Here is a 14,834-nt window from a genome sequence, read left to right as displayed (position 1 = left end):
AATGACACTTTCATCGCCAGCAGGTTGCTCTCCCTTATGACCTTACTTGGCATCTGTTTTGGATTTATCTAACACTGGCTGATTTATTTAAGAGGCAGAGTGACAGAGACACTTCGCTCTGCTGGTTCATACCCGAATGTCTACAACACCCTGGGCTGGACCCAACCAAAACCAGGAGCTGACACTTCAGCAGGGGGTCTCTCATATGGGTGGCAGGGACCCCAGGAGTCCAGCCACCACCTGTGGCCTCATAGAGCACTCCTTAGCAGGCAGCTGCCATTGAAAGCACAGCCAAACTCGAACCCAGGCACCTTAGGATGGAATGTGGACAGCCCAAGCAGTTGCCAAACAGCCACCTGCGACCCACTTGTTAGAACTCTCCCACTCGCCCCAAGAACCCTCATCTTGCTGGATTGCAGTCACTCTCCACTCCTATCCTTCCGCCTCAGGCAATTATTAATTTGCCTTTTCTGGACATTACGTGTAAACAGATGATAAACACTATCCATCGAGGGTTCATGTCTTGGTTTCTTTGGCACAGTAATAATCTTTCTTTTTGAACCTTAACAATCCTATGAGCACTGTTTATTGTAAAGCTGACACTGGATCCTGGTGATGGACTTATGGGTGGGATTTCTAGTAGTATCCCTTTCGGCCCCTCAGAGGCTTTGAACTTCTTGAGCCCCTCAACCATGCGTTTCCAGTAAGCACTCCCAAGGCTGGAGAGTTGACCTGAGGGACAGCCTGAGCCCCAGGCCCTCCAGCTTTCACTGAGACCCAGACATCCATGCCAGCTGACTGCTCCTTGCCCAGAAGCAGATTCTAGGGGATTCTAGCACTCCTTAGCAGGCAGCTGCCGTTGAGAGCACAGCCAAACTCGAACTCAGGCACCTTGGGATGGAATGTGGACAGTCCAAGCAGTTGCCAAACAGCCACCTGCGACCCACATGTTAGGACTCTCCCACTTGCTCCCACTTGCCCCAAGAACCCCACAGCATGCATGGCTCCCTCTTTCCCCTGGCTGCATCTGCACCCTGAGGAAGCTGAGTGCTCAGGCCGTGGCTGTCTTCTTACACCTGGAGACTTGCACACTTACTGGGCAGGGCTTTGAACCGCACGGCTGGGGAGGTAGAGCGGCAATTCTCACTGCCTAAGTGTCGCCACCGAATCACATAGTAATAAAGTTCACAGAGTTCATCGCCTTATACTAGCATGCATGGTATTTCACTAGGGTTGCCTACGAGGGTTCCATAGCCTGTTTATCCACTGGCCAGTGGACACTGGGCAGCGTCTATCTTGGCCCTTTGAGTAGGCTCATATTTTCATTCTCCTTGGGCAGACTCCTAGGGCTGCACCATTCAATACAACACAAACCTGGAAAAAATGGGTCTTTTCCTTTTTACAAAATTGGGAAGCTGCTTTGCAAACTCCTATCGCATGTCCTGACCTGGTAGTAGCAAATAATGTAGAAATTACTAGTTAACATTTTGTATGAATGTCTAGACACTTCCTGTATTTTCCTTCATTTTATGGCCTTAAAATAGTTCAAAGTGGAGCCAGCATTGTGACACAGTAGATTAAGCCTCTGCCATCCCAAATGAGCACCTGCACAAGCCTCAGCTGTTCCACTTCCCATCCAGCTTCCTGCTAATGCAGCTGGGAGGTAGCAGGTGATAGTCCAAGTCCTTGGGCCCCTGCACCCACATGGGAGGTCCAGAGGGGCGTTCCAGGCTCCTGCTTTCAGCCTGGCCAAACTCTGGCCATTGTGGCCATTTGTGGGGTATACTAGTCAATGGAAGATTTATACCTAGGGCCTGGTGCAATAGCCTAGTGACTAAATCCTCACCTTACATTTACTGGGATCTCATATAGGTGCTGGTCCCTATCCCAGCTGCTCCACTTTCCATCCAGCTCCCAACCTGTGGTCTGGGAAAGCAGTCGAGAATGGCCCAAAGTCTTGGGACCCTGCACCCATATGGGAGACCCAAAAGAAACTCCTGGCTTCAGATTGGCTCAGCTCTGGCCATTGTGGCCACTTGGAGAGTGAACCAATGGATGAAAGATCTTTCTGTATTTCCTCTCTGTATATCTGTGTTTCCAATAAAAATATAATAAAATAAATTTGGGCCCAGCACATTAGCATAGTGGTTAAAGTCCTTGCCTTGCATACACCGGTATCCCATATTGGTGCCGGTTCTAATCCCAGCAGCTCCACTTCCCATCCAGCTCCCTACTTGTTACCTGGGAAAGCAGTTGAGGATGGCCCAAAGCCTTGGGATCCTGCACCGGCTTGGGAGACCCAGAAGAGCTCCTGGTTCCTGGCTTCAGATTGGCTCAGCTCCAACCATTGCGGCCGCTTGGGGAGTGAACCATCAGACAGAAGATCTTCCTGTCTCTCCTCCTCTCTGTATATCCGCCTTTCCAACAAAAAATAAATAAATCTTTAAAAATATATATATCTAATAAATCATTTTTTAAAGATTGGTATCTAGCCTCTAATCTCTGTAACTGTATTTCAGATAAAAAAAATCATCTAAAAAAAGAGTTAAAAGTAGGATGGGATGATGGTGGTGAGTAGCGTCAACCCTGGGCAGGTCCTCTAGAAGGGGTAGGGCTTACACAGAGCAATTGGGAAAGAAACCCTATGCAAGCCTCATGGCAGGAATTTCAGGTTCCAGTAGGCTCAGCATCTGAGCAGGTGTATGCAAAGTAGATGTTAATACATGCAAATAAGTTTGGCTCTTTCTAAGTTCCCTCAGCTTGGGGGACGGGGGAGGTAGAGCATGGACAGTCCCAGGGCTTTGCATGCACAGCCTGGCTTTCCTGGGAGGGAGAAAGCTACTACCTTGGTGGGGGAGGGGGCTGGGCATGTAGTATCACCTGCTAATCCCTGGCCTGCTGAGGCCACCACTCCCCTTGATCCGCACGCTGACCCAGGATCCCAACCACATTTAATCTCCATCCCTCATCCACCTCTGTCCCTGGCAGACAGCATAGAAGCCTCTTTCCTGAGTCTCCCCAAAGAACTGAGTTCTCCCAGTTCCCACCCCACATGGTGGAGACAAGGGCCCAGAGGGGGACAGTAACTAGTCCAGAGCCCAGTAGCTATCCTTGGCTCCTAGTCTAGCCACTTCCAGGGTGCTCCAGTTCCCTGTCTCAAGTGCCCAAGAGGCCTTGCCTGTGTCTAGGCTTAGGAGCCAGGAGGGCCCAGAAGCCCTGGCAGCAGGATTTTCTCAGAGGTGTGGTTGCCAGGTGCCTGAGAGTGGCGCCCTCACAATCAGACTGCAGTGGGCGCTGTCCTAACACAATGCTCCTTTATCCCCAGCGTCCCTCAGCCTTGGGCCACCTCCCTGCTCTCAGCCCACTGAGCAGTAAGCACAGCGGCAAGTCCTCTCCAGTCCGGCACCCAGGACGTGTCCTGCAGACAAGGTAGCTGCTGCCCGTGGGTTGGAAGCAGGGGACACCCTTCCTCCCAGCACTCCACTTCCCTGCCCTCCCTCCCTACAAAGTTCCATCCCATGAGGCAGCTCTCCCACCCCCCCACCCTGCTTGTCGTCATGGCCTTCCCTGCACCCCCACAGTCTAAGGTACCCCCCTCCTACAAGCAGAGGTCACAAATTGTCACAGAAGTGTAAATGGCCGTGAGGCCCCTGGAACTCTCTACTTTGGAAACTGAGGCACTGGGTAGCCAGCCATGCTTTCCTGCTTCAGATCTATCATTTCCCATCTTTAAAACTCTCATTTGAATCTTGGTAGAATCTGGGAGAAATGCTGGCTACCTTAGCAAAGGCTTATTCATAAACCGCATGCCCCACGGCATATGGCCATCATTTAAGAATAGACTCAGATGACATCTGTTGTAGACCCAGCACACAGTGTGTCCTGAGGGGTATGTAGGGGTAGGTGGGGGTGACAGGGTTGGACTGACCCCCTGTTGACTGAGTCCTGGCACACAGCAGGTGCTTAATAAATGCTTAACAAGAAGACACTCCCAACAGTGTCCCAGGTTGTACTGCAACCATTAGTGTGTCTGGCCAGCCTGAGTCCAGGGTGAGCCACTTGGAACCCCTTGTGATCCCCAGCTATGGCCCGTATCATTGACCTGGTACCCTGGGATGACGGCTCCACCCATGTATATGCCGCCCCCGCCATCCTGCTCCCCATGGAGCGACAGCGCCACCCACTGGCCGGTGTGAAACAGCAGCTCTATCACCCGGCTTTGCCCACGCTGCGCCGCATGGACATGGACACTGTCAGGGCCTGCCTTCCGGACGAGCACTGCCAGTCCTCCACCTACTGCCGCAAAGGTCAGACCACCCTGCTCACTGAAATCACTGGGGGCTCCCTGAGACCTGGAGGGACGGAGTGGGTGGTTTCCAGGGAAGACCTGAAAGGGAAAAGTAGTAACAGGTGAGAGGGGCTGGACCCAGCCAGGGGCTCCACGAGGACTAGGCCTCAGTCTCCTTGTTGTGAATGATGCCAGTGCCTGCCGCACAGGGTTACTGTGCGGCTCAAATGAGAGTCAAGGCCAGAGTCCCACGTAACATTGGCGACTCTCACTAAAACACCTGCATCCCACATCAGATTGCCTGGGTTCAATATCTACCCCTGACTCTTAAATTTTAAGACCCTGAAGGCAGCAGCAATGGGATACCTGGATTGAGTTTTCAATTCCTGGGCATCCTTCTCTGCATCTGTCTCTTACATAGTTTTAAAATAACAACAGAAAAATGAGAAAGTGATGAAAAACAGAGTGAAGCCTGGCCTGCAACACATGCTATTGCTGGTGGCGTTAGGATCATTTGTGGAGAGAGAGGTGGGCAGAGTGGGGACCGACTGCAGCAGGAGTCACAACCATGCCTGCCATCTCCCCACCTGGGGGAGGGAGGAAAAGACCTCGTTTCACATCTCCCATGAACAAGAGGAGGACACAAGAGCTTTGGAGTCCAGGGGTTTTCTCGGCCCTGGGATTAACCCTGCGTGGATTAAGCAGTTGGTACCACCCAAACTTGCACAGCTGTTCAGGTCCGCACCTGGAGGAAGCACCTGCTCCATGCCCGACCCCATGCTGTATTCCCAGGGGAACAGAGAGCGGCCCAGCTGACAAGAGCAGCCTGGCAGGGGCCGGACAGGAATGGATAATGCAGGACACTGGGTCACGGTGTGAGGCTGGGTTCAGCAGCAGGAAGGGGGGTGGTGGGGGACGCCTGAGCTGTGGGCAGAGAACAGGAAGGGTCCTATGGCTAAGCCTAGGGACTTGGCTTTCTCCCAGAGGAAATAGGAGGGCTGAGCATTCTGACAGGGTAGGGTGGCCCAGAGGGGGCCTGGGGGTGTTGGCCAGTCTTCCGGCAGGATGTGATAAGTGTCCTGGCCACCAGGGAGGATTTGGAAGGTCTTTAGGAGGCCAAGTCCACAGGATGCAGTGCCAGGGTAGGGAGGAAGGGCAGAGAGGGAGGCCATGGCAATATCTGGGGCAACAGGTAGGCAATAGAGTCAGAGCCCAAAGGAAGATCACAGGAGGCCCCGTCCAGACCCCTTCAGGCCAGGGTAGGCCCCTCAAACACAGGAAGTGGGTGTGGAAGGAAGGGCTACAGTGCAGAGACCCGTCAGACAGGGCCAGCGCCACCTCCCACTGCCAGTGCTGCGTGGCAAGGGTCAGTGAGGTCATCAGGGCTTCCAATTTCCTGTTTTCCAGAAAGGGTAGAGATTTCCAGAGATAGCTCTGATTTTGATACGCATCTTGCTGTAAGCTTTTGATAAAAGCAGTACAGTCACAACTGGAAATTGTAAAGCTCTGTGACAATGCGCACTCTGTGCCTTTGTTGGGTGCCCATTCTTAGTGTCACTGTGTCTTCCCGTTGCTCACTGATATGTGCATGCGCACGCACACGCATTCTTTTGTCCCTCCCCATGCCTTGTTATGAACATTCTCAGACAAAGGAAAGTTCAAAGAACTACTATGAGCACTCACCCCTTACCTTCTGTATGCTTCAACAGATGTTTTGTTGTATTCTCTCTTTCTTTCTCTGCAGTAAACAGCATTCAAGAACACCCTCCTATAAGACAGAACAACACTATCATGCCTAGGAATGTCAACAGTAATTCCATAGCATCTAACGCCCAGTCCACCCTAACATTTTCCAATTACCTTGAATATGTGTTCACAGCTTCAGAGAATTCGGGGCCAAGGAGCCAGGAGTCACTGAGTGTTGCCATTGATCATGACATCTCTAGTACTGGACTCAGAGTCCACGCATTTTCCATTTTTCTCCCATATGATTATTTTATTAATGAGAGATAGCATCTTATTTTTTCAAGTACTGTTTGGCTTATCTATTTATTTATTTGTTGGAAGGCAGAGGAAGAGAGAGAGAGGAAAGAGGTCTATTATCATTATTTCCCAAACACCTACAACACCCAGGGCGGAGCCAGGCCAAAGACAGAAGCAGAGCCTCAACCCGAGTCTCCCAAATGGATGGCAGGGACCTAAGCACTTGAACCATCACCTTTTGCCTCCCAGGGTGTACATCTACATCAAGGAAACTGTAATCTGGAGCAAAACCAGGACTCAAACCCAGGCGCTCTAATACAAGACATGGATGTCCTAAGCGGTGCATTAACTGCTATACCAAATGCTCGCCTCCTGACTTTTTAAAAAATATTTATTTATTTGAAAGACAGACAGAGAGGAAGACAGAGAGGGAGATCTTCAATCCACTGACTGATTCCCCAAGCAGCTGCAACAGCCGGAGCTAAGCCGATCCGGAGCCAGGAGCCTGGAGCTTCTTCTAGGTCTCCCATGCAGGTACAGGATCCCAAGGCTTTAGGCCATCCTCAACTGCTTTCCCAGGCCACAAGCAGGGAGCTGGAAGGGAAGCAGGGCATCAGAATTAGAACCAGCACCCATATGGGATCCTGGCACTGCAAGGCAAGGAGTTTAGCCACTAGGCTACTGTGCTGGGCCTTTTGAGAGCTCCCCATAGTTGTGGTGGGTACCTTGTTACTCTAGTTCCCGCAGCACCCTGGAAGCCAGGGGCAGAGCCTTGATTAGCCATACCCAGCACTGCTGGCAGGCATCTTTCACAGGTCGTCCAGTTGGCCAGGCTGCTGCAGCAGGAGTCACATAATTATCCTATCATTCATGCAGCTAAGTTTGATTTATTCAAATGCTGAGTGGAACACAATCTCTTCTGCCTCCAACCACCTAAATCTTAGCTCTAAAACAATTGGTAGCATGCAGAATACACTCTTCTGCACCTTGGGGTTCTTATATAGAATTTTTTAGAATTCCTTTCTTTGCCAAAAAAAAATCTCTTTTAAGCAGTTGCAAACATTGATATTACAAACCATACTGAACAGAGTACACCGCATCCCTGTGCAGTATTAAGTGTAACACATTCCCAGAAGTAGGCCTGGGAGGGTCAAAAGACGAGGTTATTTATAATTATGATAATGCCCCAGGCATCAGTCCCCTCTGTCCTATTATCTGGTAAGTGCACCAGTCTCAATTATTCCCAATCCTACAGGAGAAAATTAGCATCTCAACATAGTTTGAATATGTATTCACCTCATTACACGTGAGGTACAGTGTCTTTTCATGGGTTTGCTGAGGTTTATACCTGCTGTATTTTTATGTGAAGTACCTATGCTTCATGCATTTACCCATTTTTATTTTCTTTTTTAAGATTTATCTATTTTTGGGCCTGGCGGTGTGGCCTAGCGACTGAAATCCTCACCTTGAACGTGCCGGGATCCCATATGGACACTGGTTCTAATCCCAGCAGCTCCACTTCCCATCCAGCTCCCTGCTTGTGGCCTGGGAAAGCAGTCGAGGATGGCCCAATGCCTTGAGATCCTGTACCCTTGTGGGAGACCTGGAGGAAGATCCTGGCTCCTGGCTCCGGATCAGCACAGCACTGGCCGTTGTGCTCACTTGGGGAGTGAATCATTGGACGGAAGATCTTCCTCTCTGTATATCTGGCTTTGTAATAAAAATAAATAAATCTTAAAAAATAGTTAAATTTCAGCTACTTGTAAGGCAGAGAGATTTTTCATCCACTGGCTCACTCTCCAAATGCTCACACCAGCTGAGCCTAGACCAGGTTGAAGTCAGGACCCCAGATCTCAACTGGGGTCTCTCCAATGGATGACAGGGACCCAAGTGCTTGAACCACCCACCCAGATGGTGGGTACCTGAGGTACCCAGGTACCTGAGTAGGAACTGAAGGAGCCTGGACCTGAGGTGGGATGTAGGATCAGCTTAACCCTCTGCACCAAAACATCCACAGCTTCCTGAAACATATTTAAAGTACAGTGTGGGCCACACCCTTCACTGAATGTGTGGCTGGTATGGAAACACCTCCTCTCCCTTCTCTCAACAGATGAGTTTGACAACGCCCACTTCACCCTCCTCGGGATCCCCAACAAGCCCCTGCAGTGCCTGGTGAGCACCCTTAGTCCTGGCCCTGGGTTTGCTCAGGGGGCTCCCGGCTGCACCTCCAGTTCTGCACCCAAGTTCAGGCAAAGCCCCCAAGGTCTGTTCCCCATCTTGAGGTCTCTGTACCGCTCCCATCCTGCGCCCTCCCCTCATCCCCACCCACCTCACCGGCCAAATGTCAGCTCCAGCTCACTGGGCTCCCAGGCTCCTGCCCAGTGTGCCAGGTCCTGACCGCCTTCGCCCTGGCAGAACATCACGGCCACCGGCCAGAGGATGCATGACCGGTGCATGGAGGGGAAGCTAGCACCCATCGCGCCAGGCATTAACCGGGTGGACTGGCCCTGCTTCACGCGCGCCATCGAGGACTGGTCCCGTTTCGTGTCCTCAGCCGGAGAATTCAGACTGCCCTGCCTGAACAAAAGGGGTCAGTCTGACGGCCACGGGAGCACCCCAGGGCAGTACAGGCAACTGGGTCGCAAGGTGGAGATGGGAGCAGAAGGCGGGCTCCGGGCTGAACTAGGACAGGTTAGGGCCAGGGTTAGAGCAGGGGCCAGGTGCAAACCTTGGGGCAGAGCTTTGTAAAGACTGGGGGTCTTTAAGGATGGCTGTGGGTGGGGCCTGCGGGGGGCCGGTGAGCGGGCCAGGCACGCCAGCAGTGGTGGTCTCTGTCTGGTCTCTGTCCGCAGTGGAAGGTTTTAGCGGCTACGCAGTGCGGTACTTGAAGCCTGAATTGACCCAGAACTGGCGAGTAAGGAAGGCTGGGGCATCAACCAGTCCCCAAGGGTCCTGGGGGGGGGGAGGGGGTAAGGAGAGGGGTGACCGGAGCAGGGTCCCCTGGTCTCCAGGGCCTTGATCTCCATCAGGGAGCAATGCGAAGCAGGGAGGCGCGGGCATGGGCGGGGGTCTGTGCTTCCCAGGCTCACCAAGTTTCCTCCCCGTTGCGGCCCACCCCAGTACTGCCTCAACCAGAACCCCAGCCTGGACCGGTATGGACAGAAGCCGCTACCTTTCGATTCCCTGTAAGTGATGCCCCACGGACGAAGTATGGGACATGGGGCCTTGGTGACTGTCCTAGCACTCCCCTACTTAATGGCGCTTGAAAACTTGGGAGCTGGGGAACCGTGGACAGCTCCCGAACACCTCGAGCAAACTGCCACTGAGAAATGGGTGCTTTATTCACGCTCAGTGGAACCTACCTACTTTGGCACCTGCTCAAGAAGGGAGGGTGTGAAGCGAGGTGCAGTTGATCCGGGTGCCGCGAAGGTGGCCCTCCCCGCTGTAGCTCGCCCTCCGCCTTCTTCTTCCCCACTTCCCCAGCAACGCCTTCCGACGCTTCGGCTCCCACTACAGGTAGGAACGATCCCGCCCCACCCCACAGGTGCCCAAGGCCGTCCCCTCAACCCTATTCACCCCCAAGACCCAGGGGAGGCTACAGAGACCCGCCCGGGTCTCAGGATACCTGATACCGTGAGCATCTTCTTAACGTAGCAGCCTCCACTTTCCGGCGGCGTCTTGATTTCCTTCAGCCTCCTCTTCCGGGTCTGCAAGGTGCACTCCCAAACCGTCACCCCGGCACAGTGGGGCCCTCAGTGATGCCTCCGCTATGCTGACCGCACCTGGACTGTCATCCCCCACCCTCGGAAGTCCCAGCCCAGGCCCCCACTGCTCTTCCCCCGCCAACTCCCTCTCCTCTAAGACTCCTGCCTGTCTGGGGCACCCACGTTGGGACTGTATCAGCATTGCCCAGAGGAGTTGCTTCTTTGGGATTGGGAGAATTCTGGTTCTTGGCACTGCTTGATGCCAAATGGAGAAGTAGTGGGGGGGGGGGGGCGGTCCACCGCTTGGGCTCATGGGACATCAGGACTAGACCCTTCCTCCTGCTTGTTTCCACAGCCGCGTCAACTATCTGACTCCCTGGCATTAATCCGTGAAAAGAAGGCCAGCCCCCAAGCTCCCAGACCCTACTTTCTCGTGCCCCCTGCCCTCCTGCCTGGCCCTGCCAGCTGCCCTCCTCCAATTGGTCACCATCTGTGTGTCCCTGTCTCAGCATTCAAGTCCCCCAGTGGGACAGAGGACATAGGGTACCAAGACTTCCATCCTCCCTCCTCCTACCACCACCCCCACACCAGGAGCCCATCCTGGGGAATAAACTGACTGCCCCCTCAGGGAGGCACAAAGCAAATCTCTCCATGTGTGTGTGTCACACAGGGTGGCAGTGGCCTACCCTCGCTAGTTCTGCCAGCTTCTGGAGGACAAGTTCAGGGCTGGAGAAGAAAGTGTGAGGACCTTGGATAGGGGGGTCAGGGTCTAAGCCCTAAACCCAGCAAGTGTTGAGATGCAAAGCCATGGCCTGAGTGTTGGGGTTCCCTTGTGCTCCTGTCCCCTTACTAGCAGTTCCCCATCGGAGCCTCCTTTTCCTCCTCAGGACCTGAATTTGAGACCCAAGTAGAGAGGGGCGCTCAAAAGGCATCATAGGTGCCTCTCTCTGAAACCCTTTCCATACCACTGTGCTATGGGCAGAGGGCACCCCTGGGCCCCAGAACCTACTAGAGGGGGAGAAGCCACCTCTGGGGGCTGACCAGGTTCATGATCTGTATTTCCCATGAAGCAGCAGAATAGAAACTGGATGAGGTGCTGAGCCCACTCAGAGAACAGAGGTGCCCAGTCCTCGTGGCACCACCCGTATCATCTAAGTAAAGGGTCATCTGCAATAGCCACGGCACTTGGGGAGCAGCCCTTATCTTCCTGCTCCCAACTCTAAATCCCTCCTATAGCAGGAAGGCGTGATTCCTGGGGGTAACCATGGGTATCTTTGATAAGATGCAAGATCGTCCCACTGTTTCCACCAGAACCCACCGGTCAGTCAGGGTTAGGGTGAAGTGTGTTTGTGTGTGACAAGGACATGAGTTTCTGGGAGGGGAAGATGGAATGCTGCAGTTTGAGTTGGCACTTCAACTTGTATACAGGTGTAAACCCCAGGGTCCCAAATGAATGGTGCAGAGGGCAAAAGTTTAATTCAACAAGGATATTCTGTAAGGGAGCCTTGTGGGAGGTGCTTATGTCACCGGGGGTGTGCTCTCAGGTAGTTCTCCCCAGAGTGGTCACTGTAAGAGGTTGAGTCCTGACTCTTCTCTGCTTCCCAGCTCATTGAATCATACTTCTGCCTCCCCCCTGCCTTCCCAGACCTGCCACTTCCTGCCCTGCCCTGTGAAGCTCCACAACCACAAACTCGCAAAAACCTCTTTCCTTCCTTGGCAGCCTGTGGCAGGTGTTTCATTGTAGTGAAGATGTAATACAAGCAGCTTAGTAGGTATGTTCAACTCTCAGACCTTCTAAATAGCCTAACCACATCCATCCGTGCACAGGCAGCAAGGATGGGCCCAGATCAGGATAAGCAGCCAGTGGTCTGAAGATCTTCTGGTCCTGGGCTCTGGAGCTTCTGGGGTACCCAGACTTCCTGAAAGTGTATGCAACATCCTGTCTCTGCCAAGACACAACCTGTCCCAGATAGGCTGCATGTGTTCACGTGCATCACAGGGAAGCCAGTGCCTGCAAAGGTTAGCAGACCTCAGTTTACACTCTGTTCATCCCCATCCACTAACATTTACTGAGAAGTTATTGAAGGCCAAGGTCTCAGGTAGAAGGAATTCAAAGAACCCCAGCCCCTCTGTTTTGGACCCTATATCACATTGTGCACAACACATGCTCCTATGATCTGTTCTTTCCTCTGGGCCTCGCAGACACTCTAGAAAGTGAGAATTGATGCCACCCCATTCCACAGACAAGAAAACTGAGCCCCAAGTCAGAGAAACAGCCTTAAGCCAGACTCAGCACCCAGGGCTGAAAGCAGGTCTTGGCACTCATCCCCCAAGTCCACACACAGTTTGTGCTCGATTTTGGTAGAATGAATTGTTTCCCAGAACAGTACTCTTTTTGCTCAACCTTCTTCAATGGTGGAGGTGCCTCCTACCCATGGGAGGGCCCATAGTGTCCATCTCTCTGTCCTCACGTGTGGGGCTCTGCTGACAACACAGCCTAGGGAGCAGCAGATGGGAAGCAGCCAGCAAGCTCCAAGTTCCTTCCTTACCCCTGGGGCCTGGGGAGGAGGTACTGAGTCTCCTGTCTTTTTACACTTTTCCTGCAGGCCATGCTGGCTGGAACCCTGGGCAGGTACTGGGAAGGAAGTCAGAGTCACATTCTATAGACCTGAGCATCCCTGCTAAATCATGGCTCAGAGAAGAAGCCTGTTTGCCCAGAGCTCAACTGCAATTGGGACTCAAAACTCAACATTATCTAGAGTAGGATCATTGTTAAGTGGATAATTTTGTATGGGCTGCGACAGATATTCTACATCCATACCCACATGGCCCTTGCCAGGAAGAAGGTCCACACCTGCCACTATACTGTTTTCCTGCTAGGACAGAGGTGTAAGCCAAGAGGGGGGAGGAAACCAGAGAGAGCTTCCTGGAAGAGGAGGCAGAGCTTAGGTGGAGGAGATGATCTCCCAACAGGAAGCTCTCCTGGAGTTGAAAAGCTTCTACCCAGAAGCCAGAGACACAACAGAGGCTAAGAAAGAGCCCCACCCTTAGCCAGGGCCATTGTCTCCCAGCTGAGATGCCTTTCAGCCTCCAGGGGCCATCTGCACATCCTGCATAGATCACATCAGAACTGTTCACTGTGGGCTGGGCATGTGGCACATCTGAGAAGACAGCATCCTGCATCAGAGTACCTGTGTTTTAGTCTTGGCTCCACTTCTGATCCAGCTCCCTGCTAACACAAACCCTGGGAGGCACAATTTGATGGCTCAAGTCCTTGGGCCTCTGCCACTCACACAGGGAGAGACCTGGATGAGGTTCCTGACTCCTGGCTTTGACCGAGTTCCAGCTGTTTGGGAAATGAACCAGTTTACTGATGCTCTCTCTCTTTCAAATTAATAAATCTTAAAATATCTTTAAATCTTAAAAAATTTAAAAGATTCCCACAGAGAGAGACAAAAAGATTTTCCATCTGCTACTTCACTCCCCAAATGACCCACAATGGCCAGAGCTGATCTGATCTGAAGTCAGGAGCCAGGAGCTTTATTTGGATCTCCCACATGGGCCATCTTCTGCTTTTCCACGCCACAAGGAGGAGCTGGATGGGAAGTGGAGCAGCCAGAAAACAAGCCAGTGCCCATATAGGATGCTGGTGCTTGCAGGAGGAGAATTAGCCAATTGAGCTATCGTGTCAGCTTCTAAAAAATTTTTCACTACAGACACAGCTTTTGGAACAGCCCAGCCCCTGTGGTATCAACTTTAAGCCATTTGCTGATCCTTTATCCAGACACAAACCCCACTGCCAGCCTCCTTCCTGCTCCTAATGTTGTTGCAGGCTCTTGTCTGCCTCTAGCTTTTGCTCAAAATTTGATTCAAACACCTTACAGTGTTTCCATTCTGGCCTGCCCAGATCCCACCCTCGCTTCTCAGGCCCTCCCTTCTACCACTCTTCCCCACGTGCACAACAGCAGGAAAGGTAGCTGATGCCCAGGACTAACTCAAGTGCTAGTGTCTTGGGCTCACTGGTCCACTCACCTCATCTACCAGGATCTGGGTCTTGGGAATTGGGTCTGGGGGCTTCCAGAACCAGCACACGATCTAGACTAAATGAAGGGACTGCTACAAAGGAAAAGAGTTGTTTATTACCAAATAACATGCACAATACACAGCCTAACCCAGGACCTGGGGCTGGCAAGCAGGTGAGAGGATGGGATGAGGAGCTAAGCTGAGGGCGGAGTGAACTGAGGGTGAGGGAGGACTCTTGCACATGCTATTTGCATCACGTATCAGAGTCTGGACATTCTGGATACACGAAACCCTCAAAACTTTCTCATCTGAAGCCCTTGCTTTATGCCCCGTAGGAAGAACAGGTTCCATGTATGGCAAACAGCAGGTCTCAGGAGTGTTTGTGGGTAGAACAAAGGCAAGAATGCAGCCCCAGGGTGGGCACACACACACAGAGGAGAGGGTGATCCCAGGCCCCTTCCGCTCCCGCCCCTCTCCTTGACCTCCTTTTCAGAGCCCCGAGGAGGACTGAGAGTTCCAGCTGGAATCTTTGTGGAATAGAGAAAATCAATAGCCGCCAAGGCTTTTTCCTGGAGCATGACCTTCAGGGAACAAAGAAACCACCTGCCTGAAAATGGACCGGATTTTGTGGCAAGTGAGACAAGGCAGACGTGGGAGAAAATACCACGTGTTCTCATATGTGGAAGCTACAACAGTCGATCTCAAAGAGAGTAGAAGAGTGGCTATGAAAAGGCCAGAGCGGCAAAAGGGCACTGAAACGCAGCTGGGAGGAGTAAGGGGCAGTGTTGCAGCACAGCAGGCCAAGCACAGGCTGCAACAGCTTACATGTGGAGAAC

The 14,834-nt window shown here is 52.4% G+C and overlaps 1 protein-coding gene across 1 annotated transcript; it reads left to right on the top strand.

Moving 5' to 3' along the window:
• The first annotated feature begins 3,295 nt into the window (after positions 1 to 3,295).
• On the top strand, positions 3,296 to 10,619 carry SPMIP8 (sperm microtubule inner protein 8). The gene is made up of 8 exons (XM_004583896.4): positions 3,296 to 3,429; positions 4,083 to 4,307; positions 8,382 to 8,443; positions 8,687 to 8,861; positions 9,124 to 9,185; positions 9,392 to 9,456; positions 9,755 to 9,787; positions 10,331 to 10,619. Exons 2-8 carry the CDS (start codon positions 4,085 to 4,087, stop codon positions 10,359 to 10,361), a joined length of 651 nt encoding a protein of 216 aa, XP_004583953.1. The 5' UTR covers positions 3,296 to 3,429; positions 4,083 to 4,084; the 3' UTR covers positions 10,362 to 10,619.
• The last annotated feature ends 4,215 nt before the right edge of the window (positions 10,620 to 14,834 follow it).

The sequence above is a fragment of the Ochotona princeps genome, chromosome 16 (genome assembly GCF_030435755.1).
Source record: "Ochotona princeps isolate mOchPri1 chromosome 16, mOchPri1.hap1, whole genome shotgun sequence".
In the NCBI taxonomy this organism is placed as follows: Eukaryota; Metazoa; Chordata; class Mammalia; order Lagomorpha; family Ochotonidae; genus Ochotona; species Ochotona princeps.
Note: the sequence above shows the minus strand (reverse complement) of the source record. Positions and strands in the feature narration are given on the sequence as shown.